We start from the raw sequence: 25,755 nt of genomic DNA on the forward strand, positions 1-25,755 counted from the left end.
CTAGTCCCCTATCTTGATCTGTTTTCCTCTCCCTCCCTCACAGAATGTCTCTGATTTATGGTTGCCTGCTAATTCTTTTATTAGTATTATTGTTATTTTTTTTCGTGATCCGTTATTTGATACTCCTATATTCCTCCTATAAGTGAAATCATCTGGTATTTTTCTATTTCCTTCTGGCTTATTTCACTGAGCATCATCCCTCCCACTCCATCCATGTTGCTGCAAATGGCATGATTTTACCCTTTTTGATTGCTGAGTAATATTCCATTGTGTATGCAGACCACATCTTCTTGATCCAGTCATCTATTTATGGGCATTTGGGTTGTTTCCATAGCTCACCTATTGTAGATAGTGCTGCAATAAACATAGGGTTGCAGGTATCTTTTTGAATTAATGTTTTTGTGTCCTTTGGGTAGATCCTTAGGAGTGGAATTGCTGGATCATATGATAGTTCCATCTTTAGCAGGTTGAGGAATCTCCACACAGCTTTTCATAGTGGTTGGACTAGTTTGCACTCCCACCAGCAGTGCAGGAGAGTTCCTTTTTCTCCACATCCTCGCCAGTATATGTTGTTGCCTGTTTTTTCTAATTTGTACCATTCTCACTGGTGTGAGGTGGTGTCTCATTGTGGCTTTGATTTGCATTTCCCCAATTATGAGGGATGTTGAACATTTTTTCAAATACTTGTTGGCCATCTGCATTTCCTCCTTGCAGAAGTGTCTTTTTAGCCCTTCTGCCCAATTTTTGACTGGATTGTTTACTTTGTTTTTGTTGACTCATGTAAGTTCTTTGTAGATCTTTGTCATCAGTTCCTCATCAGTTGTACTGTGTGCAAAAATTTTTTCCAATCAGTAAGATGTCTCTTTGTTTAGGTCAATGTCTCTTTAACAGCAAAAAAAAAAATTTTCAGTTAATTAAATCTCATATATTTCATGAGACTGATACTAAAATAATTATCTGAAGTTCAAATGTAACCGGGTGTCCTGTAGTCTATCTGTGAGTCCCAACTTGGCTAAAACTCCACCAGGATATTTGACCACACAGAAGTGCAAATGGCCATGACCTGTACTTCCAGGCCTTCCTTTGGTGTGATGGGTGTTGCTCCTTCGCATATGCATCAAGAGGTTGCTCAGTCCCTGAAGTGGGACTAAGCAGCCCCACCAGGTGGGAGCAGAGGATCCCAAGCTACGGAAACCTTTTCAAAGCTGAACAACCTAGGTCCAGCGAGACCAGTGATCTGTAAACCTCGCCAGTCACCAGCTGCTTCTCAGTGTGAAGAATCCATCAGATACTTAAGGGGAGATTTGCACAGAGTGGAAGGGGGCAGAAAATGAAGTCACAGCCAGAGGGGCAGGGAAGCCTAAATGTGGAAGGAAAACAGGGTAGGCAGAGGGCAGCCCCAAGGTGAGGAAAGGGAACAGGAACGGAAACCAAAGAGCTCAAGAGAAATGTCGCCATTTGGCCAGGGCCCTAACCCTGTTGCCTGGCAACACACAAAGACTTATCCATGTTGACAAACCCGGAGCAAGAATACAGCCCTTATCTGATTTTCTTCAGCTGAGAAATCAATCAACCTGCCCCTTCCTTCCAGAGGGGCAACACTGGGGTCTCCCCGGTCAAGGCAGTAATTTTAGTGAAGATGGCAAGGAAAAGAAAACAGAAACCTCCAAGGAGCCACGTGGTTTCTGATGCAGTGTGAAGTCCACACCCTGCTTCCCCTTAAACTACGGTGTGGTGACAAACCACATCTGTCAGCTTCAGGCCGCAGGTTGCCACAGCAGCCCTGACCAGGGATCAGTCATGCCTCAGGGACAGGCAAAGAGGACAAGGAAATAGTCCCTGACCGAGCGCCACGGACAACATGAGGATGAGTAGCGCCGCCGCTTACTCCTCAGCCTCGCTGAGTCCCTGCGTGCAGCCAGTGCCCTCCCCGGGCTTCCACTCACCTCCCTGACAGGAAGGGTCAAGTGCAAGAGGCCACTGCACTCCAGAAGAGGAGACCAAGGTCAGCAACACCAGCTGCTGCAGCCCCAGCAGAGGAAACCTGAGACATGGTGGCTGAGCGGGAGCTGCAGGGCTCCCAAAGTGGAGTTCTGAAGCCTCAAGACCCCCTTTATGTATGGAATCCTCCCCTAGGCCAGAAGCTGCCCATCATCTCCCCAGTGACTCCACTGCATTCAACAGACCAGGCTTCCAAAATGCAGCTGCTGCTTCTCCAGAATGGCCAAGCGAGAGGGCAAAGCAGGGCACCCTCGTCGAGGCAGGGGAGAGTTAACAGTCTTCCTTTCCTGCCATCAATCACCAGGAGCTCGGCCCTGGGACAGGTGCCCTGACTTCGCCGCCTCGATGACGCAGTTCCCAGGAACTGGCCTGTGGCCTCTCGGTGGGAACATGAGCAGGGCCTCCGAGACGGACGTCACTGACCCAGACCTCCTCACCCAAACCCCATGGTATAAATCGCCACCCAGGCAGGAGAGCGGCTCAGGGGAAACAACAGTGACCAGGGAGAGGCAGGACCAAGCTGCACTGAAGTCTCAAGCCTGGCACTGTTTAAGTTCCCTGACTGCTTGAAGGAAGCGCGTCACAGTCACCCCAGGGCAGAAAAGGCAGGGCCATGCAAGTGGAGCTTGGTCTGCCTTCAGCCCAACAGGTCAACTATTTTTCTTCCCTGTTCCCCTAAGACATGTTGGGGTGTAGTACAGACTTTTCATCAGTCACGCGCCTCCCAAAAGTCAAACCCAAGCAGCAGCCTGCACGAGGTAGACGTGGGTTTATAAATCTTGCTCCTCTCCTGCGGAGGCGCGTGTGTGGACGTGACTTTCTGCCCTGTGTGTGGGGGCCTGCATCCCTGCTGTGAGGACTCCCGAGATCATGTACAAAGGCTGGAACCCAGGAGAACCCCTACTAAATGATGACCATGGGGTGGTTCTTCGGTCTCTTTTTTTGCAAAGATTCTTAAATTGCCTTCTGCATGCAGAAAAGTGCCTGGCAAACAACAGGTGTCCCAACAACCCTCCGCCCTGAGTCTCTGGCTCAGTCCCCTCCACACACTCTCGTCCACAGCAGACTCTCAGCCCCCCACTGTCACTCGGCCCATGTCCCTGCCAACGGCATCCCCCTAGACGCACCAGTCACCACTTCCACATTATTTTCTCCCTTTTTTTGGTCTAGTCTTTTATTATAGTAATTTGTGAGATACATATTAAATCAGGTATCTTTAAATAGAAGCATACAACAAGGCTATGTAAGGCTCTGTTGAAAAGGTGGCTGGAGGCTCCAAACAGCCCAACTATCACATGAACGACAATGGACTATAGTGACCTACACCTTAAAACCCTGCCTGTCTGGGATGGGGTTCCTGGAGGATGCAGGACAGGCGTTATGCTCCACAATAGCAGGTGCCGACAAAGAGAAGCTGAGAAAATACTCTGACTTTCCTATGCCCATCTGCTAACTCACTGTAATCCTCTCATAAGCCCCACCTCTGCAGAACCCGCTCCACGTAACAGTGGGTCTTCCACAAACACAGTCCAAACAAAATCAACATCCAGCATTTCCCCAGGAAGGCCTACAGCATTTTGTTTTTCTATAATTAACATAACAATTCAGGGGATTATTTCACTTCACCTATTTCATTTCCTAGGAATCCTGACTGCCCACCCACTCAGGACCCTCCCCTCAGAGCATCCCTTTGGGCTTAGTGTGCTTTTCATTGAAAGTCAGCTGCTCCCTCCCTCATCACTTTCTGTTCTCTGGCACCTTCTATCCTCAGGAGGACCCGGCATGTCCCCAGCCTGCCTGGGTCACCCTTGTGTCCTCACAGCCTCCACGTCTTACAGATGCTGCCAGCCCGCAGTGGTGCGCTGCATCTACCCATAGGATTTGGTGGTGGTGGGGATGGCCCTTTATTTCTTTGAAGGCAGATGATTCACCATAGAGACACAATAATTGATAGAAAAACACCCTTGGAATAATTTACATTTTTTAATCTCTGATCCAAGTGAACTGCAAAAACGGTTTCAATATTGTGCAGGTGAAATTGCTTTTCTCCTACCTCTTGGAGTTGGACCAGTCCTGGAACTGACTTTACCCAATCACCCATTACAAAGGTGAAGCATGCAGAGGCTTGAAAGGGCTTTCCCTTTTTGTTCCTGGAATCCAAGCGCCATGTGAAGAAACCCACATGAGCCTGTTGGATGAGATGCGTGTGGTCCAGTCACCCTGACGCCCCAGCTGACAACCAGTCAACTGTACGGCACGCAGTCATCCGAGAGCCGCCCCCCTCCCCTCCCCGACTGAACATGCATCGGATTAGCCCAGCCTGAGATCAGAAAAATTGCCCAGCAAAATCACGAGCCAAAGGACTGCTTGGGGCCACTAAGTGTAGGTTGTTTGTTTCACAGCAAAAATGAATCACTATATAATTCCATTTTACAGATGAAGGAATTAAGGCAGAGATTATGTAACTGGTAAGGTCCCACAGCGATTACATGCTGAGCTGAGACTCAAAGTCCAGCAGTCTGGCTCAGATCGAAGTTTGGCCAGAAGTCCCACAGCTAAGCCATGCTACAAGCCCCAATGCCTCCCAATCATCTGCTTCCCCAGAGGAGGTGAAGTACAGGATATGGACTTACACGCCCCTAAATACCAAACAAGCAACTTTCAGTGCAGAATAATCCTCATTATTTTGCATTTATACTGCTGTTCAGTTTTGCAACGTCTTCAAATACATCCCAACCTTTTAAAAATAACAAGAATTGCCCAAAATTCCATGGAAGGATAAGTGAATAAACCAGAGGTAGTTTAGCCAGGCAATGGAATATCATACAGCCTTGAAAAGAGATGAAATTCTGACACATGCCACAACATGGATGACTCTTGGAGACATGATGCTGAGTGAAACAAACCAGGCAACAAAGGACAAAAACTGCATCGTTCCACCTGTAGGAGGGGGTAGAATAGTCAAAATCAGAGACAGAAAGTAGAATGATGGTGTCAAGAGTCTCTAGGGGAACGAGACTGGGCAATTATTAATGAGTGCAAGAGTTGAGGCATTAAGTTGGTGAGGGTTGCAATGCGAATGGACTTAATGCCATTGGCCTTCAAATACTTTAGAATGGTGAATTTTGTGTTATAGGTAGTTTACCACCATTTTCCAAAAGGAAAAAAATAACCAGGTTTGGGATGGGCAGCAATAAAATAATAAGCCCAGGGTCACCGTGAAACCAGCTAGAACCCAGAGAGCAAAGCAAGCAGGAAACACCCCTGCCATTCAGGCTCACTGAATCACAGGGGCTCCACCCCTGGCCAGAACGTCCCCTGTCCCACACTGAAGGCCGGCAGATATGTCAAAGCAGCTTTTTAAACAAGCCCTGGCTCAAGGACAAAAATCCTGAAATAAATCTGAGCCAGTTCCCCGCCCTCACCCCAGCTGGGCGGGGGGAGGGGGTGTAGGAGCTTGGAGATAGCCACGTTCTTACATCTCTTAGCAGAATTTGGACTGAGTTTCAAAATCACAGGATTGGATGTGACTCATAGGTAGGAGAATGAGTTGACATCAGAAACAACAAAGTTAATGCGAATTTTTGAATTGGGTAACACAATTTCTACCAGCTTGACAACTACAAATCTTACAGAGTTTACATCCTTTGGACGCCCTCTGACAATCTATGCTGGTCCAGTGAGACTCTGCTGGGTAGACATGAGCTTTCCAACACATTATAAAATCACCACGGTAAGATTTATTTAAAAAAAAAAAAAGGATAGGAGATATATATCACTGTTAAAAGACGGTACGGGGGCTTATTTTCTCCATTTTGTCTATTTTCTAAATTTCTTGTGACTTTTTTCTTTTTTTAATGAAGTCAAAACCTAAGCTTGGCAGGGATTCTCTCGCCAAAGACACCATCTCATGTAAGACCTCCTGAGAGAGCTGGAGCCGGCCCTGGACTGTCCTGGCTCCAAGGATGAGGATGCAGAGGCTCCAGGAATGGGGGGCCTGTTTCTACGCCCTGGCAGGGTCAGGCGGGTGTGTAAATATAGAAAGGATGGGGGTAGGGAGAGGACCAGAGGAAAAAAACAGGAAGGCCCGCTTGGCAGCAGCCGAACCCTGCCCCCTTCACCACCATCAGAGGCCAGAGGAGCGAGGCATGAACGGTCCAGCCACCTGGCCACCACCGCCGCCACAGAGGCCAACGAGACATCTTGTGCTGGTCTCGGTTTTTGAGCATCCTTCCGGTTCTTCTACCACAGTCAACAAGGTCCCCTGGGGTGCGGGAGGGAAGGGTCTCTCTGAGCCTGCTCTGCCCTCTTCTTCCTGTGCCGCCTGCAGGGAAGCGGGGGAGGGCTGGCAGGCGCAAAGCCTGGGGGCTAGGGCTCTCCCTGGGTTCTGCTGGCTGAGCGAGTCAGCCAAGTCAGCCACCCCTTGGATCTGGGCACCAGCTGATGAGGCCTGGTGACTCAGGAGCTGGCCCACGGGACCCAGCGATCGTCACGGTCATTGTCCTTGCTGGCCAAGAGAAGGCATGAGAGGAAGGAGGTGCCACAATGCCCTGCTGCCCAGCAGGGGGCTCTCCCACCCAGCTCCCTCCCACCTCCTGTCCCATCAAAGGGGGTTGGGGCACAGAAGAGAAGATGGGATGAAATCTACTCCAGATGTGTCACAGCCCATTGGGGAACCACCCACCAAATTAGATTTGAATGAACCCAACCCAGGTGAAGCTGGATTTGTCACCAACTTTCTTCTTCTGCTGCTTATCTAAATTGAGAGTCAGGGGACAAAGGAGGAAAAGCTCAAAATCTCCCCGAGGGAGGGGCAAGGGGAAGGCCTGGTCACTGACGGTGAGCCCGGCTCACCATTCGCTCGTCGGCTCAGTTACCCATCTGTTCAATGCTTGGCCCCTTTGGCATGTGGGCATTGCAGACACGGCTATGAACCAGACAGAACAAACTCCCTGTCCCCAGGAGCTTCACTGCTGTAAACGAGAACAAGTCAGGGAGAGGAGTGCCATGGAGAAGCAGCAATTCAGGAACAGGGGCTGGGAGTTAACATTTAATGTCAGCCCAGGAAGATCTGGCTGGTAAGGTGACATCTGAGCAGAAAGCTAAAGGAGACGAGGGACCGGACCGCTGAGGGTTAAGACAATGACAGAGGGAAGGACAAACGGGGGGAGCTTTTGAAAGGCAATTTCAAAGGCTCAGAGAGGGAAGCCCACTGTCAGCACAGCCAAAGGTCAGCATCCATCAGCTGGGCACAGGGACTTGAGAGCCAACCTCCAGCACCCTGGGCACAAAGGTCCCTTTAGCCAGCTCTGCCCCAAAACCTGGCAGGCTCAGGGAGCAGGTGGAGAAACCCCAAGGCCTGGCTTTTCCTTCAAGCCAATGCTTTAGCAGACCACGCAAGCAACCCACCGCACAGGTGCAGGGGATGGAGCATTATGGGCTCAAAAGAATCAGAGGACAATAAATTCAGGTGTTGAAGCTTTTCTGAAATAGCTTTCATCACCTCCTTGGTACTGATCCAATGTTCATACTGAGTCACCAGAAATTTGCCCTCTCATGAGACCCAACTCCGGCAACAGTAGGTCAAGAATTCGAGCCACTGGCTCCCCATCTGCCACATGGGGGGCCCTGAAGGTTGGCTCACAAGGAGCTCTGGAGGGAGGGTGCTGGGGTCTGGAGCTTCTGGGATCTAGCAAGTAGCTTTAGGAGGTTTCTGCTCCTTGGAAATCTAGAGGCTTGGGTGGGGTCCAGAAGGAGGAGGAAAACGGGAGTGGCTGTTCAGGGCGTGTTAGAGGAGGAGTAGTTGGCACTTTGAGCTTGTTCTGGCCAGGGAGGGCGGGAAGCTTTCAGGCAGGCAGTTTATTCTGTCTAGGAATAAAAGCAACATAGCTGCCATCTCCCAGCCAGAAAGCTCAGCTTGGGGTTCAGGGTGTAAAACTCAATTCCACAATCAAGATCTCGGCAGAATTGCCCAAATATCAATAGTATCCCCTGACGAGACATTTGAGAGGTGCCTGGAGGCCCACCAAAGACAGGGAATGCGCAATTCTGGCCCTTTACCCTCTTTGGGTTCAATCTCAGCATGCTCCTAGATTTCTGGGTCCACCCTGCCGTGATCGTCTCGATTATGCCCAATACACTGTGCACACGGTAGGTGCTCAAGTACCTGCCACTCACTGAACATGTTCTCACACAGAGACTTTCGGAAGCAGCATCGTCCATCACGGAAACACAGCCCAGGGACAGGAACCGCGATTTGGACCAGCCATAGAGGCCTCAGGCCATGCTGGAGACACCCCAAAGCAAACCAGAGAGGGCCGAGGGGTGGGGTGACAAGCCCCCAGCCTAGGCCTGGCACACAGCAGGCACTGAAACATTGGGGTACCTTCCTGTCCCCATTCCCAGCTTGGGTTCTCAGCCGGAGGAGGTGACACCAGCAGTGCCTCTGTGCCCATCCAAGGAAGACACCCCCGAGCCCAGAACCCACTTCCATGAGTCCCAGCGGCTGCCTGGCCACAGCCCCCCTGCTCCCCTTCTCAGGCCTTGGCTCCTCAGTTGCTTCTTTGGGCCTCAGAGCAAGAAACTGATGTTTCCAGAGAAGCAAAGCAAACATCTAATTGTCGCCGCACACAGGGAGAATGGGGTGGGGTGAGGCGAACCTCCTCCTGCCCCCTGATGGGCGGTCACCAGGATGGCACGGGGGCAGCCTGCTGCTTCGGACACAGCCTCTCACACGCACCAGCGGGCCTCGCTGCCTGGGAAGGGGGCCTGGGCACCGCCTCGGGGGCAAGGCGGCCCTGCTCCCAGCCTCCTCCAGGTGCCAGCCCCACCCCTACTAATAGCATCAAGGCAGGAAGATTGTGGGGGAAGGCGTCTAAGAGGCCAGCTCCAAATGCCGCTGTTCACAAAGCCAGGGCTACCCTGCGCAGCGCAGGTCTGACCTCCGAAGCGTTCGCCGGGAACAGAAGTGAGGAGGTGTCTCCCGAACCCCCGGGGGGTTGGGCAGCCAGGGAGCCGGCTGCAGGGCTCCTACCTGCCTCGCCACCCTCCGCGCCTCCCAGTAGGGCTTCGAGTCTTCCACAGCTTTGCCGATCTTCTTCACCAGCTCGTCCAGCTTCACCGTGGCCTCCACCAGCACAGAGCGGAACTTCTGACGAGCGTCCTGCAGCCGGGGAGACCAGGAAACAGTTCAGGCTTCAGCAGCAAAAATCTACCCGAAACCCACGGAGGCCCCCACCATCTACAAGCCCCTGGTGGCACCTCCACAGGAGGGTCCCCAGCAGCACAGCCAGCCAGGCTTTCCATGATGCTGGACTGTTCTCTCCCCCGTGCTGGCCAGGCCAGCAGCCCCTGGCCACATGTGGCTACTAAGCACTTGAAATTGGCAAATGAGACTGAGTTTTCCATTTATTTAATTTGTATTCAGTATGTTTAAGTTTACAAGGTTAAGTCAGCCAGTGGCGACCATACCGGACAACGCAGGCTGGTTTTAAGAGCTCGTTCGGGTTCTAGGGGGGAGATGTCCAGTGTGGCAGCCCCGGCAGCTCCAGCCCAGAGGCACCGTTTCCTACACTCCTGCAAAGGCCTCACCGCGTGTTGGGGCTGACATGGAAAGGAGTGCAATCTCCTCGGGGCCAGGCCTGTGCTGCCAGACCCTGTGCTGGGCCTCGCATGGCCCTGCCTTCAGGGCGCTTCCAGTCTGGTGGGCCCATTCGAGAGATGTCAGAAGAGGGAGGGTGGACATGCCTTGGGACCCAGTGGTGGAGAGCTTAGCTGGCCAGGCCAGGCTGGGGTTTATTAGGAGACTACTGGAAACTTCCAGAGGGGCCATACCTAAACAGAAGCCGGAAGCATGAGCCAGCACTTGTTGGAGGGAGAGGAAATACCAAGTTCCAAACAGGCAGCAGAGCCGGGCTCAGCAAGAGGGGAGGGGAAGCGACCTATGTTTGTAAGAGACTGGAGGGAGCCGCAAGGCTGGAGTGTGGGGGTGACAAGGCGAAAGGGTGGCCATCCACTTGGAGATAGTGACAGCAAGGTCACCCAGGAGGCTGGGTCATGCCTGGCCTAACCACGCAGCACAAGTCAAAAAATCCGATCCACAAAGAGAAAAAAAATCAAAATTAGAAACTTAGGCCCGGGCCTTGGAGGACACATGGGAAGGCCAGGCACGTACTCACACCTGCTCTGCTCCCTTTTTCCTTTTTCCCTTTGCCTGCTGCAGCCACCCCTCGGGGTGCGTGTGCGTGCACGTACCTCTGAGAAAGGGGAACCAGATACTTCCTCGGAGAAGACGGAACAACACATGATCAGCAGCCGTGGGGCTGCCCAGAGACGGAATAGCCACTTGGGTGTGTCCAGAGGTGGCAAAGGGTCTGGCACACAGTAACGATCTAAAAGGCTGTTTTTAAGTATCAGTGACAGGGGCCTCTGGGTGGCGTGAGGTGGGGGGAGGGCGGCTCTGGCCTGCTGTCATGACCCTGGGCTCACCATATACCATACCATGGGCTCACCAGGTGGGTTTGGAAATGATGCCAGCAGCCCAGCCCACCAGGGTTTGGCCTTCGCCTTCTCTGGGAGTGCCTCACGCTGGGCCAGACCCTACTTCTGAGCCAAGCCGTGGTCCCACTCTCGTACCCTACCACAGTTTCCTCTGCCTTCTCTCCTCTCCGGCCAGGTCCACAGTCACCTGCCACAGCTTCCGAACAAGGCGAGGCTTGCTCTGCAATGAACTGCCGCAGGCAGACCCCAGGACCAGGAAAGTCCCACTGAGCTCTTGCCACACTTGACTTCAAGTATGAGGAAGGGAGTACGTTGTCCAAAGCCAGGGAATTCCAGCAGAGAAATGGCCCCCACCCTGGCTAAACCTTCTGTGAGAACCTAATCAGGGAGCTTCTCTAGGAATCACTCATCACCTATAAATGTCACTTTCCATCTCACAGGGAGGACACCTCATCTTTCCTGGGCACACAGTAGGTGCTCAGCAAACACACACACTTTTCCCAGCATGAAAAGGCACCTGTGACTGTCAGAAATCCCCGAGAGGTCTGTCGAGACTGGGTAACTGACATGACAGATGTAACCACCCATTAGGCTGTGTAGACAGCGGCTTTTGCAAATACACTCACACGCATGACCGAACCCTCCAAGTCACCCCCGTGGGAGGCAGCACCGGTTCTCACTATACCCAGACCGCAAACGAGAAAGCTAAGAGCCAGGTTAGGTCCCATGCGGTACAGGCAGGTCACACCCATGGGAAACTGGGCCACAAATGGGAACTGGGTCCCAAACCAGTGGCCTGTAGGTCAACAGGCTTAGTACCTTTGCCCTATATGCTGTGTACCAACTGCCAGGAAAATCCTTTTTTTTTTTAAATGGATTCTCAAATTTCTCATTAAAAAAAAATAAAAATCAGATAATTGGGCAATACTGGGCCCCCTTCCTACGTGGCCACAGCTGGCCAGAAGTAGAGAAGATGCCCCCATCAACAGGGATAGCCCTTCCTGGTCCCCTCACCCACCCCACACACACACCCAGTGCCTGAACCACACCAGCCCACTTCTCTCATTTAGGTTCCCTGCCCAGCCCCCGGGGGCTTCTGATTTGCCAGGAGCTATTCTGGGCACTGGTGACTATAACCCACCAACTCTGGAGCAGACGGACAGCTTACATTCTAAATGCTTTTATTGCATCAATGCATGCAACTGCCAAACAGCCTCAGCAGGGAGGTGCTACCGTCACTACATACGACACACAGAGAAATTGAGACACAGAGAGGGTAACCGCCCACGGTCCCAGAACGGAGAACAGGCACAGCCAAGATCCAAACTCAAGCAGCAAATAATTAAAGGCCATGTAGTGTGACCAGCAGACACACACACACACACACACACACGTAAGGCCACCCAAAGTGTCATCCAAGCCAGGCCTGGAAGAAAGGGGGATTTCACCAGACAGAGTCGAGAAGAGTCTTTAGAGGCTGAAGGACTTGGGAAGACATGGTGGATTTTATAAACGTGAATCTTGATGTACCGCCCATCAGAAACAGCTGAGGAGGCCGTTCTGCCCCAGAATGCCAAGGCGGTCCTGGTTTCCTGGATGGCTCCACTGTGAAGAGCTCGTCTACAGCCAGGGCACGTGAACGAAGGTCCTTGGGCAGAGAAGAAAGGGGGTGGGGAAGTGGGTGTGTAGTGGGGACAGAGAGGAAAGACTCTACAATTGCACCCAAGACTCTACAATCTTCTACAGCAGGACGTTGACAGGTTAGAGCTGAGATCAGGAAGCAGCCACACAAAGCACCATTCTTAGAGGCACAGAAGTAACTACGTAAACAAACAGTTAATAAGATGTGTTAATCTACTGAGCAGGAGAAAGTAAAGCTGGAGTGGGAGGATGGAATACTAGTGGCTTTGGTTTTCTCTTCCTTTTGGGGTAACTGTGGTCAAGCACAGTGGTGGATTTTTAAGCAGAGGTGTCACCTGATCAGCTTGGGGTTTCACTGAGCAATGGAACTGAGCTGCTCAGTGATTCTGATGGGCAGCCCAGCAGCCTGGGTAAGTGTGTGACCATCCAAAGGTAGTGAGCCCCAGAGACCGGATTCGACACCAGTGCTGCACTCAGTCAGTGGGGCTGTGCTGCCTGGATCAGCTCGACTGGCTGACATCCAGCCGCCACCAGGCCTCTTCACCCAAGACAAGTTACAAGTGCAAACCAAAGCTAGTCTTCTCCCCGATAAGAAGGACCCAGTTCTTTTCTTATTCCACAGAGGATCATGGCTAGTTGAGTAACAATTCTCCACTAATACTGAAGTACGGGAGCCTACAAATTAAAACCTTTCCTGCTGCCCAATATCATAGCTCCAGTTTCCTTCACCCTTGTCCCAGAAGTGGTAACATGCATCGGGTCTGGCCAATCAGACATGGATATTCCTAGCCTCAGTGATTACTGAGAGGTCATGTGACCCACCAGAACCAATGAAACTTCTGGGGCTTTTGTAAAATTTTTTGAAGAACTTTTCCCCATTGAGATGGCTGAGAGGATGGAATGAAAGCCTAGAGGAGTAGGCAGCCATCTTGGCATTATGAGGAGAGAGCCTGGCCAAGAGAGAGGAGAGGGGCAGGGAGGGACATCCCATTAACACCTGAGTTTCTGAACCAAGCAATGCTTCACTGCTTGTTCTAACCCCATACTACACTTTCCTGGATCCTGCACAGCACAACCCCCTCACCTATCACCACTGCTTTCTGGTTTATTGATACCAGCTGGAATTGGATTTCTATCACTTGCAATTGAATGAAGCCTTAAAAAACTGATTGAAAAAAGTCTGAAGGTATAGGAATGCAGATGGGGAGGGGAGAGTCAGCCCACAGTGCACCCCACGGGGAAGCGCCGTAGCTCACAGGTTAATGCTAGAGGGCCTTTGCCCCTGCCAACCACGCCACATTTGCAAGGCGTAGAGACCACGGAACTTAATTCAGCCAAACCTACAAAACCCATTTCTTTGAATCCATCTTAAAGCCAGTTTGCCACAGCTTAAAGTCAGTTTACCTCAATTGATCCTGTGCTTTTTGCCTTATTTCCTAGTTTAGGGAAATATTTGACCACAGTTCTAGGTCTCCTACAAACACAAGCAAATATGTCTCCCAAGATTAGAGTGCAGGTTGCTTCCAGGGATGTCTGGGGCAGAGAAAACCAACTGTTATCTCTGCAGTCAATGACCCATGGAGGGGAGCAGTTTAGAAGTACAAACTCACCTTGGGAGAACAAGCAGATCTTTTACTAGTCAGGAAAAACAAGCCATTTTCCATCCAAGGCTGTTTACCAGAATTTTTTTTGGATCAGCACTTGAAGGCGTTCTAAAAGAGCTCCCTCTGCTTGCATGATGCCTCAGATGTTCAAATCAGAAAACTGTGTCGCATCCATTAGGTGACTCAGACTGAGGGCAACGTATTCAAGTAAAGAAAGGCTGAATGTAGCATAGTCTCCCATTTGAATGTGTCAGTGTGTCAAAAATACAGGCCTGGATCTGATACGCAGCCCAGATAAGCCAAAGCCACCAGCACACCGTGGAAACACCCAGTGTCACCACATGGGGGGCAAGTGTCTCTCTTTAGGGTTTTCTGGTCAATCAGTCACCCAAGTGTCCATGATCTCCCTTGGAAGCGGAGCAAGATGGCCTGTCCCTTCACAGAGACCACCCCAGAAGCAAGGGAGATTAGAACAGGGTGTCAGTTTTTTAAATAACTTCCCTACAAATTAAAGATGACGCCATACTTCAAAAGCCCTTGCAAAGCACCGTGCTTTCGGTCTGCAGAAAGATCTCACAGGTACAACCTGGGCCGCCTAACAACCCCGTGAGACAGGCTCAGCAAGAACCACCAATGACTCCCCAGTCTCCAGATAAGAGGGTGGGGGCAGGGAGAGAGGTGCTCGCTCTACTGAGGTCACACTTGACAGTACTGAACTTCAGACAAAAAAAAAAAAAAAGCAAAAAACCGAGTCTGTAGTCCATTGTAGCTTTACTGACACCAATGGTTCTCAAAGTGTGGTCCAAGGGACCACAGGGTGGCACTGGGGGTGGCAGTGGGGGTGGTCCTGAAACCTTTTCTAGGAGTGCACAAAGTCAAAACCATTTTCATAATCAAGTCAGTCTTATTTTTCTCTTTCATCCTCATTCTCTCATGAGTGTTCAGTGGACTTTTCCAGAGGTCATTCGACATATGACATTGCAAGAAACAGAATACAGAGCAGCTATGGGAACAAGGCTCTGCGAAGCCCGAGCTGAAAGAGACTCACAAAAGAGACAACTACTTTCTTCTTGTGAATTACTTCGTTTGGGAAAAAATTTTTTTCATAAAATGTATTGTTTTGACGTGCAATCGGTTTATTATTGTAATTCTAATGAGTGAAACAAGTTTTTAAACTTCGTAGTTTTCATTTCCAACATGGTAAATATTAATGGATTTGACCCACAAAGGCAAAAGCTCCCTGGGGCAGTCAGTGGTTACAGAGTATGCAGGGACAAAGGCCAAAGTCTCGATGCTGCTGGGACTCCCCCAGGCCCTCTGGGCCTGCCCACAGGCCTCTCAAAGGAGAAATACCCATGTATTTTCAGTAACTCCCATCTTTCTTTAATCCTTTGAGTGTGCCAAGGAGAATGCCTCATCTCTTCACAGCACCTTCAGTCCTTCTTTATATTAGCTAATCTTGTTTTTAAGAAAGGGGGAGCTGGTCCAGGCAAAGTGCCTTCCACCATGGGAGCATCTGCTAGAATTTGATAAGCAAAACAATAAATTGACTGGTTACAGAACAGCATTGCTTTGAAAGTTACCAAGCACCCTATGAGTTGGGCACATTCCCTTCTGTACATATTATTCTTCAATAAAAAACTTGCTTTGATAAACGTGATGGTTTTCCACTTGTGCGCAAGAATTCTCCTTCTCAAAGAAAGTGTGAGTCAATGTGAAGGAAAAGACAGAATAAATAGTATGTACAGAAGGTGTTTGTTCTTAAATGGCTGTAGCATTGGGTGTAGCACTGAAACTGTCATAATTTTTACTTTCTTTAATTGAAGTCACATTGCATTATAAATTCATATAAGTTCATTAAAAATCAATATGTGGGGCCTCCTTGGTGGCACAATGGGTGAGACGCAACCTATGAAGCTATCCACAGCTACTGCAGCTTGAGTTCGCTCCCTAGCCTGCCAGGGAGCAACACACATGGCGCAGCAGACCTCTCCTGTCTTGCCCGCTGCTCCCCTCAGCAGTGTATTTCAGTCAGTCTGCCTGTTCTGCTCCCCACTTTGTCTCTGGTGACTCCTCTCACCCCCCAACACCTCTGGCCTGTACCCCAGTTCTTATATGCATAAATAAATCTTTTAAAAAATCAGTATGTGTATTTACTACAATAAGTTCACCACCAAAGATGCAACTATCCTTCACCATACAATTGACTCCCTTTGCCCAATTTACCCTCTTTCCCCTTCCCTTCCAGCAACCACTAATTGGTCTAATAGTCCAAGAGTTTATTTTGTTTTATTAATCTGCATGTTTGGCTCCTCTATATACCAGACCTAGGTGAATCATATGGTGTCTGTCTGCCAAGGCACTCCTGACAGCAAGGAGGGGCACTGTGAGCAGTGGACACTGTGAGCCTGGACAACAGGCATAAACCAGGCCAGTCAGAGCAAACTGGGACGTGTCGTCTGCCTGTGAGGAAGGCTCCCAACACTTCCCTTTTGGGTTCCATGAAAGATTCCTGCAACCTGTCAGAAAATGATCTCTCTTGTTTAAGTTGTTTGAGTAGTTGTGAAACAAAGCAGAAGGGTTGAACCCCAGTTGGGACACTGCCCAGCTCCAGGCCCAGGGGCACACCTATGCAGCCACAGTCCCAGTGACAAGGCCAGATCCTTTCCCCCTCCTCTCCTCACATTGTACCACAGTCTGTCTGGTTCTGAACCATCTAGAGAGCCCCCCCCCCACTGAGAGGGAAAAAAGCATAGTTAGCCAAGATGGCGGCCAACATGGTTTCCTCCCGCAAGTTTCCCTCTTCTAAGGTTAATAAAGGCCATGGAGCTCCTTTCGGTCCAAGTGATTCACTTGGATAGAAGGGCTCTGGCTGAGACTCTGATTTGACAACAGAATGTTTCTAAATAAGGAGGGAGCGCCCAGTCTCATCTCCCAGAACATTACAGCCTGTCTCAGCTGTCCTGCCACAAGGGACTTTGCAGCTTCCTTTGGAGCTCCAGCCTAGGAAGCCCTTAATGACTCTCACCTGAAACTTGTACATTGTTAGACTGCAAGGTGACTTCAAGGGAAAAATAGAAAACAAAACAGAGTCCATTGGCAGGGGGGTGGCGGGGGGGCACTGCCATTTGGAGGCTGAGTTAAGGCAGCTGGTAGGTCTGGGAATGAAGACTTTCTTTTTCATTTAAAATAATTTCAGAATTGGAAAAAATGAAGGTAAACTGTAAACAGGAAGCCCCTTGACTCTGAAACAGCTGACTGCATATTTCCTAAACATGAGGACTTTCTCTTACATAAGCAGGGTACAATGATCAAAACCAGAACGTTAACACTGATACGATGCTATTCATTTGGCCTGAAACCCGCATTCAAGTTGCATCAACTCCCCCACTAATGTCTTTTACAGGAAAGGGGAAAAATTATCTCCCTGGCCCAGGATTGACACCTTGCATTTAGCTGTTCTGTCTCTCTGGTCTATAACATGAAACAGTTATTCTGTCTTTGTCTTTCATGGCCTTGATATTTTTGAATCATAGGAGCCAGTTATTCTGTAGAACATCTGTCAGTTTGGAAAAGACTCCTGTTCATCCTTTTTTTTTTTTGTTAATGTTACATAAACACTAGCTGCTAGAGTGAAATTTAACCAATTACAAAAAAAGAAGTTTCAATAGTCCAAGGTTCGAAGCACCACAAGGGAAAAAGCCTGTTAAGCTCTTTAAACCTTTGGGTACAAGGGTCAGTCCTACGAGGTAAGAGGCCCTGGAGGAGGGACTGAAGTTAGATAACAATCCTACATGTGTGTCCATGTGCACGTGCGCGCGCACACACACCCTGGAAAGACAGATAGGACCCAAAGATTTTCATTGATGGCCAACCATGTTTTTAAACCCAAAGGATTCTTTATGCAGAGAAAGCAAATTTCTGAAACCACAGCATTTCACTGAATTTAATCACAAATGAACTATTTCCATGTTTACACCAAGAGGCCTACTATAGTTCCTCAAACTCAAGACCCGTTAAAAAAAAAACAAACTTGCCACTGCATGGAACAGCAGCATGGAAGGACCTTGAGGGGGTTATGCTCGGTGGATAAATCAGGCAGAGAAGGACAAACACCGTGTGATTTCACTCACATGTAGGAGGATAAGAAACAAAGCAAGAAGATATATAAAAACAAACCCTTCGATTCTGACAACAGAATGGTGGTTACCAGGGGAAAGGGGCAGAAGGTGGGTGGGAAGGGCAGACCCGGTGATGGCAGACCTTTGGTGTAAGTGTGGCGTGGTATGGGCAGATGGCAAGGTGAGAAACTGCACACCTGAAGCTTATACAGCACTGTTACCCAACGTTAACAGACACCACACTTTTTTCAAAAATCAGCAAATATTGGACTTCGGATGGATTGCACAACTGGTACATGTGTCGCGGGGTAGTGTTTCAACTACCACCCACATGACATCCATTTTAAAATAAATAAGAGCTTTAGAATCAGAGCAACAAGAGCCCAGCCCAGCCCTGGAAGGCTCCGGAGCTCACTAGCGTGACCTCTGTTGGAAGCCTGTAAGCGTCCACCATGGCGTTCCAGGCAAGCTGGCCGTCTCACCTCTGCTGGCCTTTGTCTAACCATCCTCCTGACTGCAGCTAATCAACACAGAAGGGAAGGAGGGCACAGGGTGCAAAAGAACCAGAGTCAAAACCCGATCCTCTAACTTGAGAGACAAGAAACCAGACGAAATGACTAGAAATGTTACATGGGGCTGCTTACAGGAGCAGAACTGGGGGTAGGAGGGAATGAGACAGAGGTCTCTCATTTCCATTAAAATGATTAAAACTTCTCAGGGACCTTTTAAAAAGCTATGTGCAAGTATTGCCTCAATAACAATAAAATGTTAGCTCTAATGCACAGATTGACCAAAGAGCCTTTGTATTTCCTGTATCATCCAGAAAACAGAGTGATTCACAATTCATTCAGCATAGAGTTAGATTAAATAAAAACCTCAGTCAGATGATAGCAGGGCTGGAAAATAATTTGTCCTTCCTTTAGCTCAGTTGCTCCCACTTATCAGATGAGGTAACTGAGACCTCATAAGGTCAAGTTACTCTCTCAAGGATGTAACCATAAGTGCCAAAGATTGAAAACCGGGTTCCTTAAATCCTAGACCAGCTTTTTTCCAATCTTATCAGCCTCATCCAGGGTCTCAGAACAAGTCTCCTCCACACTCATAAACATCCCAAATCCATTGAAGGGCATGGGCTCCAGCCTGGGACTCCTGGGTTCTGATTTTGGCTTCCCTCCCCACTAGCCACATGAGCTGGGAGAACTAATTCAAATCTTTCAGAGCCTCCATTTCTCATCAATGTCTTCAAGAGCTGTTTTGAGAATACCGTATAAAACACTTAGCACAATACTTAGCATGTAATAAACTTTTGAAAAACAGCAAAGAGGCGGAGGAGGATTCAAACCAAGCTCTCCTGACCCCCAAAGCCCAGTTCCATGAAGCTTAGGTCTCTATTGGCTCCAAAACAAATTTTCGTATGCTTCTGCGACCCAGCATTTCAAAGCATTAAAGTGTGATTTGCTTCAGCAAGTCCCAACTTGCGGAGCAGATCCACGTTCTAGCAAAATGCATGCAATTCCGGGATTCTATTCCCCCAGTGAAGATGCTAGCAAAGCAGGTGGCAGAAAAGAAAACAGCATGTCACGACTTGCCCGTGGAGACTTAGAACCTTTCCCCAGAATTTGTAAAGTGTCTGCCCAGCTATTGTACTTCTGGCTCCAGGTTGGCTCCACTAATTGATTCTGACAGGCCTTTGAAGCCAGGTGATAATGTCTCTCAAAGTTTTGAAGAAATGGGCAAAGCGACAAAGAATCCCCTAGAAGATGACTTACAGCAAAAACTAAGCTTCTTCCCTCCCTCTTGCTGTTAATGTAGCCGGCTCTCAAGAGGGTCACCAGCAGTGCTAGCCAAAGTCCACGCTTTGCTGGCCCACTAATCATGAAAGCGACTCCAGACATGCTGTGGTTGTTTACGGAGAGAATGAAAATGCTGTCTTGCAGGCCTCACACAAGCCCATCTCTCCATCCCTGCCCTGAAGTAGCCCTTCTGAAACAGGGCTCCAAAGTCTTTGGCATTGCTTCCATCAAGAGATGGCGTCTATCCCCTCCTCTGGAGTGGGGGTGGGCTTGTGACTGCCTGAAACAGAACTCAAGCGCTGCCACAGGACATCCAGGCTAGGGCAGAAAGGACTGCCGTGCTTCCACCTGAGAGGGAAGCCAGACCCAAGAGGTCAGAGTACCTGAGACCACCACACTAGAAAGACCACCCTCTTACATGAGCACTATGGTTAGGCCCAGCAAAGCTCCCAGCCCAGAGCCAGCGTCCTCTGAAGGATGGGGTGTGGGAACCTCCTCAGACGACCAATCCAATCGTGAAGGCTTCAGGTGACCAAGCCCCCAAATGATACCTGATCGTTACTGCCTGTGAACCACCCAGCTGAGCCCTCTCCAAATTCCTGACCTGCCTAGCATGGGCAAAATAAAGCAGTTATTTCAAGCTGTGAACTTTTGGGGTAAATTTCTAGGTAGATAGTAATCAGTACAACAAAGAACGTCACCTCCATTTCACCTCTTCTTCCAATAAAGCCACAAACTGCAGGAGAGACCACTAAATCCACAGGCTTCAAAGCTCTCTAAATAAAGCGGGAGTCTGTTTGCTTACTGGAAACAACAGGGAAGGCTGGATGAAAACAACCAAACCCCAATTCATCATGCTTTGGTCGAATTTGATGGTAAACAATAACAGTTTACATTAAGTGGGCTTGGCTGCAGTAAACAGAGGCTATTCCTCTCATTGTCTCCCCGGGGCTGTGTCTATCAGGGCAAACAATATCTTTTAGATAATCCAGTGAAACAGAGGAAAGGAAAAAACTGGGCAACGAAAACATAAAATTTGTTCCCATCTTCCCGTAAGGAAATGGAAGAGGCCGGTTCTCTGAGCTCCGTAAGAGCTGCTTTGCAAATCATGCAGGACGCTTGGTTAACATGTGTTGCATAAAAGCAATAAAGTCTTACCAGTCTCGAAGAGGAGGGCTGGGCAAAGATAACTGGGCTGTCTGCCAAAGGATGAGGTTCAATAGATATTTAATTCATCCAGCCAAAACACACATAGACCGCCATGCTAAAAGTCCCCACAACAAACACTCAGAAGGAAACAGAACAGCTCGATATTAAAAGGCTGCATTCCACAGGGACCACAGGTCTGTCTCCCACCTTGGGGACTGGAAGATTCTATCAACCACCAGAACAAGGGCTCTAGCAACACTGACGGCCTTTCTTCTCTTGAGGTGGTGACACCCGTGAACATCTCAGAGTGAGAGAGAAGGCCCCTTGGATAAACCTGGGGATGCAGGTGCTATGTGCTACCGTCACAGACACCCACAGCTCCACAATGGATTCCAGCAGAGGGGCAGGGAATTTCAAGTATTATTTCACTGCTTTTCAGAGTTTAAAAAGAAGACACAGCCAGTTTTGTTTTGTTTTTAAACAACAGAGTCCATTTCAAGATTAGATAGCAATTGCTCCATTCTCACCAACAGCCCATACAATATCATTTTGCTAATGTGGCTGTAACAGTGCGTGAGACTGGGCAGTAGCATCCGCCTGTACCTGGGGGTCTTCCTCCACTTAGAAATCATGCTTGTCCTCAAATACACACAGCAATTAAGTTTGAATAGCTTAATAGTCTTATTATTTGGAATGTTTTCCACAATTAAATTTGGGTGATTTTTCAAAATTTTCTAAGTGAGGGTTTCTTGGCTGTAGACAATCCTAAAATTGTATTTTCATCCTTCTATCTATGAATTACCACAAAGAGCTTAACAATACAGTAATTCACCAAGCAAACCCACCCACATCAGGGTTTATTTACAATTAAGGCTGGGACTACCAATCTGAATATTTTCCTCCACCAGCCTTCCTAGTTCCTAAAATTCCTTCCATTGGAGTTCATTTCTTTGATTCATAAAGACATCTTTTTATAATAGTGCTGCGTCTCCACCCCCATACCCTGACTATAAAGGTGATAAAATATGGTCACTGTAGTTGATTCAGAAAACACAGAAATGAAAAATCACCAGCATTCTTAGCAACGAGTAGTGACTACTCATAACATCTGAGGGTACATTTTTCTAGAGCCCTGCTTCTCAAATGGTGTGGTCATGGATCTTTTCCTCTCCAGCCCACTGCAAATCAACACTTCCATGAAACACAACAAAAACAAATGTCACACTGCTTTAAAAAAATTTTCTAAAGTCTTGCTCTTGATTTCTGTACTTACTATTGGACTTAATGAGCAACACGTGGGTCATAGCCTGCAAACCATACTGTGAATCACTCTGTTCTAGACCTTTCCTCCCTCGTATGCATATACTCTGCATGGTTTTACAGACTCTCCATATTTTAGATATTCTTTATAGTTTTATTACCTAACACTTCCCTGCTAAATAGATTTTGTCCACATCCACACACACCATCCTTTTTTCAATGTAAGAAGTCACTTTCAAAACACCAGCATTTCCAACCAAGAGGGAAATTTCTGCCATCAAGATCTAAGACTCTGCGAGAGAGGGACTTTGGGGAGGGCAGGGAGGAAACAGGTGACACTTTATCAATGTCACAACTGTGCCCTGGGGTTGGCTTGGCATTAAGAACACAAAGCCAGAGCAGGCAGTGGGTAAAGGGACCTGCCTGCTGGGACACGATCTGACGACGCTGTGAGCCACGTGTCCACGGGGGCCTTGATGACCCATACAGTAACATGCCCTCACTTCCACATTCACCACATCCCTCGTGCAGGTGCTGCATGCAACGCTGCGGACACGTAGACTGGGAGGCCCAGCCCCGCCCTGTAGGGCCCAGGTCGAGTCGGGCAGCCAGACAAGTTCACAAGTCAACAAATGGCTGTGGTACAGCTGAATAAGCGCAAGGAGCAAGGGTGCTGCGAAGGGCATGAAACAGGCAGTGCTGGTTCAGATGGAGGCCTGAAAGCCACCCTAGGGATTCCCATTCAGTAGTTCTGGGTGGGGCCCAAGGTACTGCAATTCTACCCAGTTCCCACGTCCTCCTGAGGCTGCTGTGCCCGGGACCACGCTGGATGGCAGTGCTCTAGGGCAGTGTTTCCAACTGGGCACAAGTTTGTACCCCAGGGGACACTTGCTGGTCTGGAAAGGTGCTTGGTTGTCAGGCACATCAAGGGGATGAGGCTTGGGGAGGGGGTGGTTTGGGGTTACTGGCATCTAGACAGCAGATGCTGCTGAGTGCCCTCCGAAGCACAGGACCGCCCCTCACGTACATCCGGCCCACATATCAACAGAGCCAAAGCTGAGCGCCTGCCCTGGAACAAGGCCCTTGAACTCTCTAGGCCTCTGTTTTGTTCTCAGCAAAATGAAGATGATGCCATGATGATCTCATGTATGCCCAGGGCTTGGAGCAGGGCCTGCATAGAGCAGACACAAAAATGAGGGCATGTCCTCCTGCTTGTACTGCATGCTGCAGCCTTGCTATCCTGCTCCGGTAACGGTGGCAGTAGTGCTCACCCGTGGCCTGACAGGCGGCATCACTGGAATAAAGAAACTGAGGTCCGGAGACAGTAAGTAACTTGCCCGAGTTCCCCCAACCATGGGGAGCAGGCGTTAGTGACTCATTCACTCAACGATAGTCTATTGTCTCTTAACCACATTTTGCCACAACAGACCAACAGCACAACAAGGGACTGTGTGTGCAACAGTGGTCCTAAGAGGCTAACCTGCTCGGCCCACGTCTACAGTAGGCTGGGCCGTCCAGCTTCAGGTCATTACCCTCTGCGACGCTCGCACTTGGATGAAGTCCTCTAAAGACCGATTTCTCGGAACAGAGCTCTACTGTTAAGGACCAGTGGCAGCATCTTTGCGCTCCTATCTTGTGCCAGGCAAAGCCGGGCTCACTCAGAGAAACAAACTTATCTCCACCTCCCAGCAGAGTAGCCACAGAGGGGCGGCCGGCTGCTCCAGTGACTGAAAGTCCATCCTGCCACCTCCCTGGCTTGCATGCTCCCGCTCACTGGCCCTTCGCCCAGAACCAATCTCTAAAAAAGAGACATCATGGCGAGGCCTTTGGGGAAAGGGGAGCCATCGCCAAGCCCACAGCAGGTCTGGCCCTGACATTGGACATCTGGCTGGGGCTTCTCCACACCAGCTCCCCGCGTGCAGGCAGGCCCTGCTTCCCCCAGGCCTGCGCTCTCAAAGCCCTCCCTCACACAGCGCGTCCTCCGGTCCTCCTGGTTCCCCGGGGTGGGGTAAGAATCACAACCCCAAGTCCTAGAGGAGGGGAATCAGTCCCCAAGGGGTCAAGAGCCCCCACTGTCAGCAGACCTCAGATTCTAACCCAGTCAACTGACACCAAAACCCTGTCTCCTACCCTTCCCTAGGATTGGGGTTTTGGTCTTTTTTTCTCTCTAACAATAAATACAAATTCAATACAAGTAAGGAAAGAAAGGAAAATACAGACAATTCACACATTGCTCACCTCTCAGCAGACTAACAATGGGCCTGGGCATTTGGAGGCATTCCTCTGCCATGAAACACGTTCTGGAGAATAGCACTTACTACACGCTCTTCCAGACCCTGCTTTTTCACACTGATGTGCTTTTTACGCTAAGCTATGGCGTCCTCTGAAGTCTAGAGTCTAGCAGTCATTGCCTGGGCCTAGTATTTATTTTTAATCCCCTATTGATAGTCATTTAGATTTAAAGATTTCCCAAGATTTAAAACCATGCTTCCACAGGCACTCGGGGGCCTGCAGCCCTGCCCAGTTACTGCTTTAGGATAAATTCCCACAAGTATAATTGCTGGAACAAAGTCACTCTCCCCTGACAGCCAGCAGCAGTGGGGGTCGGGGAGGATGGTCTCTGAAGCAGGAAGCCTGAGTCCCACCTTACCCACCGCCAGCAAGAGTCAGCTCCTGGGACCAGCTCCCGGGGTCAGAACTGCACAGAATTATAATCTTTGCAGAGACTTATTCTTTCCATTCACATCACATTTTTATTAACTATCTAGATTGCTTGTCATTGACGTTCCTTCATTTTTAAATAATTAAATAAAACAAAATGTAGTAGACTAACATTTTTTTTAAAAAGGGACTTTGAGTACGTTTATCTTTACAACTAGTCAGCCAATGGCCAAGGCAGCAACAGCGCCCACCACCCCCCCTACACCCCCCACTGCCCAGGGCAATGCAGGTGACATCTGGACTGTCACTGTTGCTCTCCTACATCCACACTGTTATCCTACCATCTCCAATCACTTGGGGTGTCCAGGCCCCAACTCTGATGCCTGGCTTAGTTGGACCAGATCTCACCTGGCTACAAAGAGGTCTGGTCCCAGCTCCTGCCTGCCACCAGGCCAGCTTCAAGAAGCACTTATGTCTGGCTTCCCCTTGTTGGGGTGTCCTTCAAGCATTCCCCAGCACGTTCTTCAAGTCTCAAAGAGCCCAGGGCACAACCTCTCACCGCCCCCATGCCCACTCCCACACACAGAAAGTGCCAGGACGTCAGAAAAGAATTTTCTCTCCCCCTGACTTGAGCTAATAATCCATTACAGAAAAGAGGGGCTGCTCCAAATTATCCCACCTTCTCTCTTCTATTGAATTTCAAAACAGTTTTTACTTTTCCCCCAAAGAGAAATGTTTCAGGGGGGCAGAGGAGTAGTTTCTGGGTGCAGACTTTTTGCAAGTTTGAGGAACAGATGTCAGAATCAATGCCTTTTCCAAACATCCTATAAAGGCTGCCCTAGACCCATCTCCACCCAAGCAGAAGGGCAAGAGCAGGAACATTTACAATTAGCTGCTTTTGCCTCCCTGAGGAAGGGCAGGCAGGAAAAGTCAGATTTTAATTACACGGAGTCAGAAAAGCTGTGTGGGGGTAGGAGGCCTGGCTGTGTCCTTCCTTGCCCTCCTCCATTTGACCATTTCACTGTC

The 25,755-nt window shown here is 49.3% G+C and overlaps 1 protein-coding gene across 2 annotated transcripts in view; it reads right to left on the minus strand.

The window, feature by feature from the left end:
• Positions 1 to 25,755, minus strand: part of SH3BP5 (SH3 domain binding protein 5) — a 47,950-nt gene that overhangs the window by 15,270 nt on the left and 6,925 nt on the right. For both annotated transcript variants that reach the window (XM_054689996.1, XM_037524564.1), the window contains exon 3: positions 9,035 to 9,163. In XM_054689996.1, the coding sequence (XP_054545971.1) occupies positions 9,035 to 9,163 (129 nt within the window). The remainder of the gene's footprint in view (positions 1 to 9,034; positions 9,164 to 25,755) is intronic.

Source organism: Talpa occidentalis, unplaced genomic scaffold, assembly GCF_014898055.3.
Source record: "Talpa occidentalis isolate TD23 unplaced genomic scaffold, MPIMG_talOcc4v2.1 talOcc4.10, whole genome shotgun sequence".
NCBI classification, from domain to species: Eukaryota; Metazoa; Chordata; class Mammalia; order Eulipotyphla; family Talpidae; genus Talpa; species Talpa occidentalis.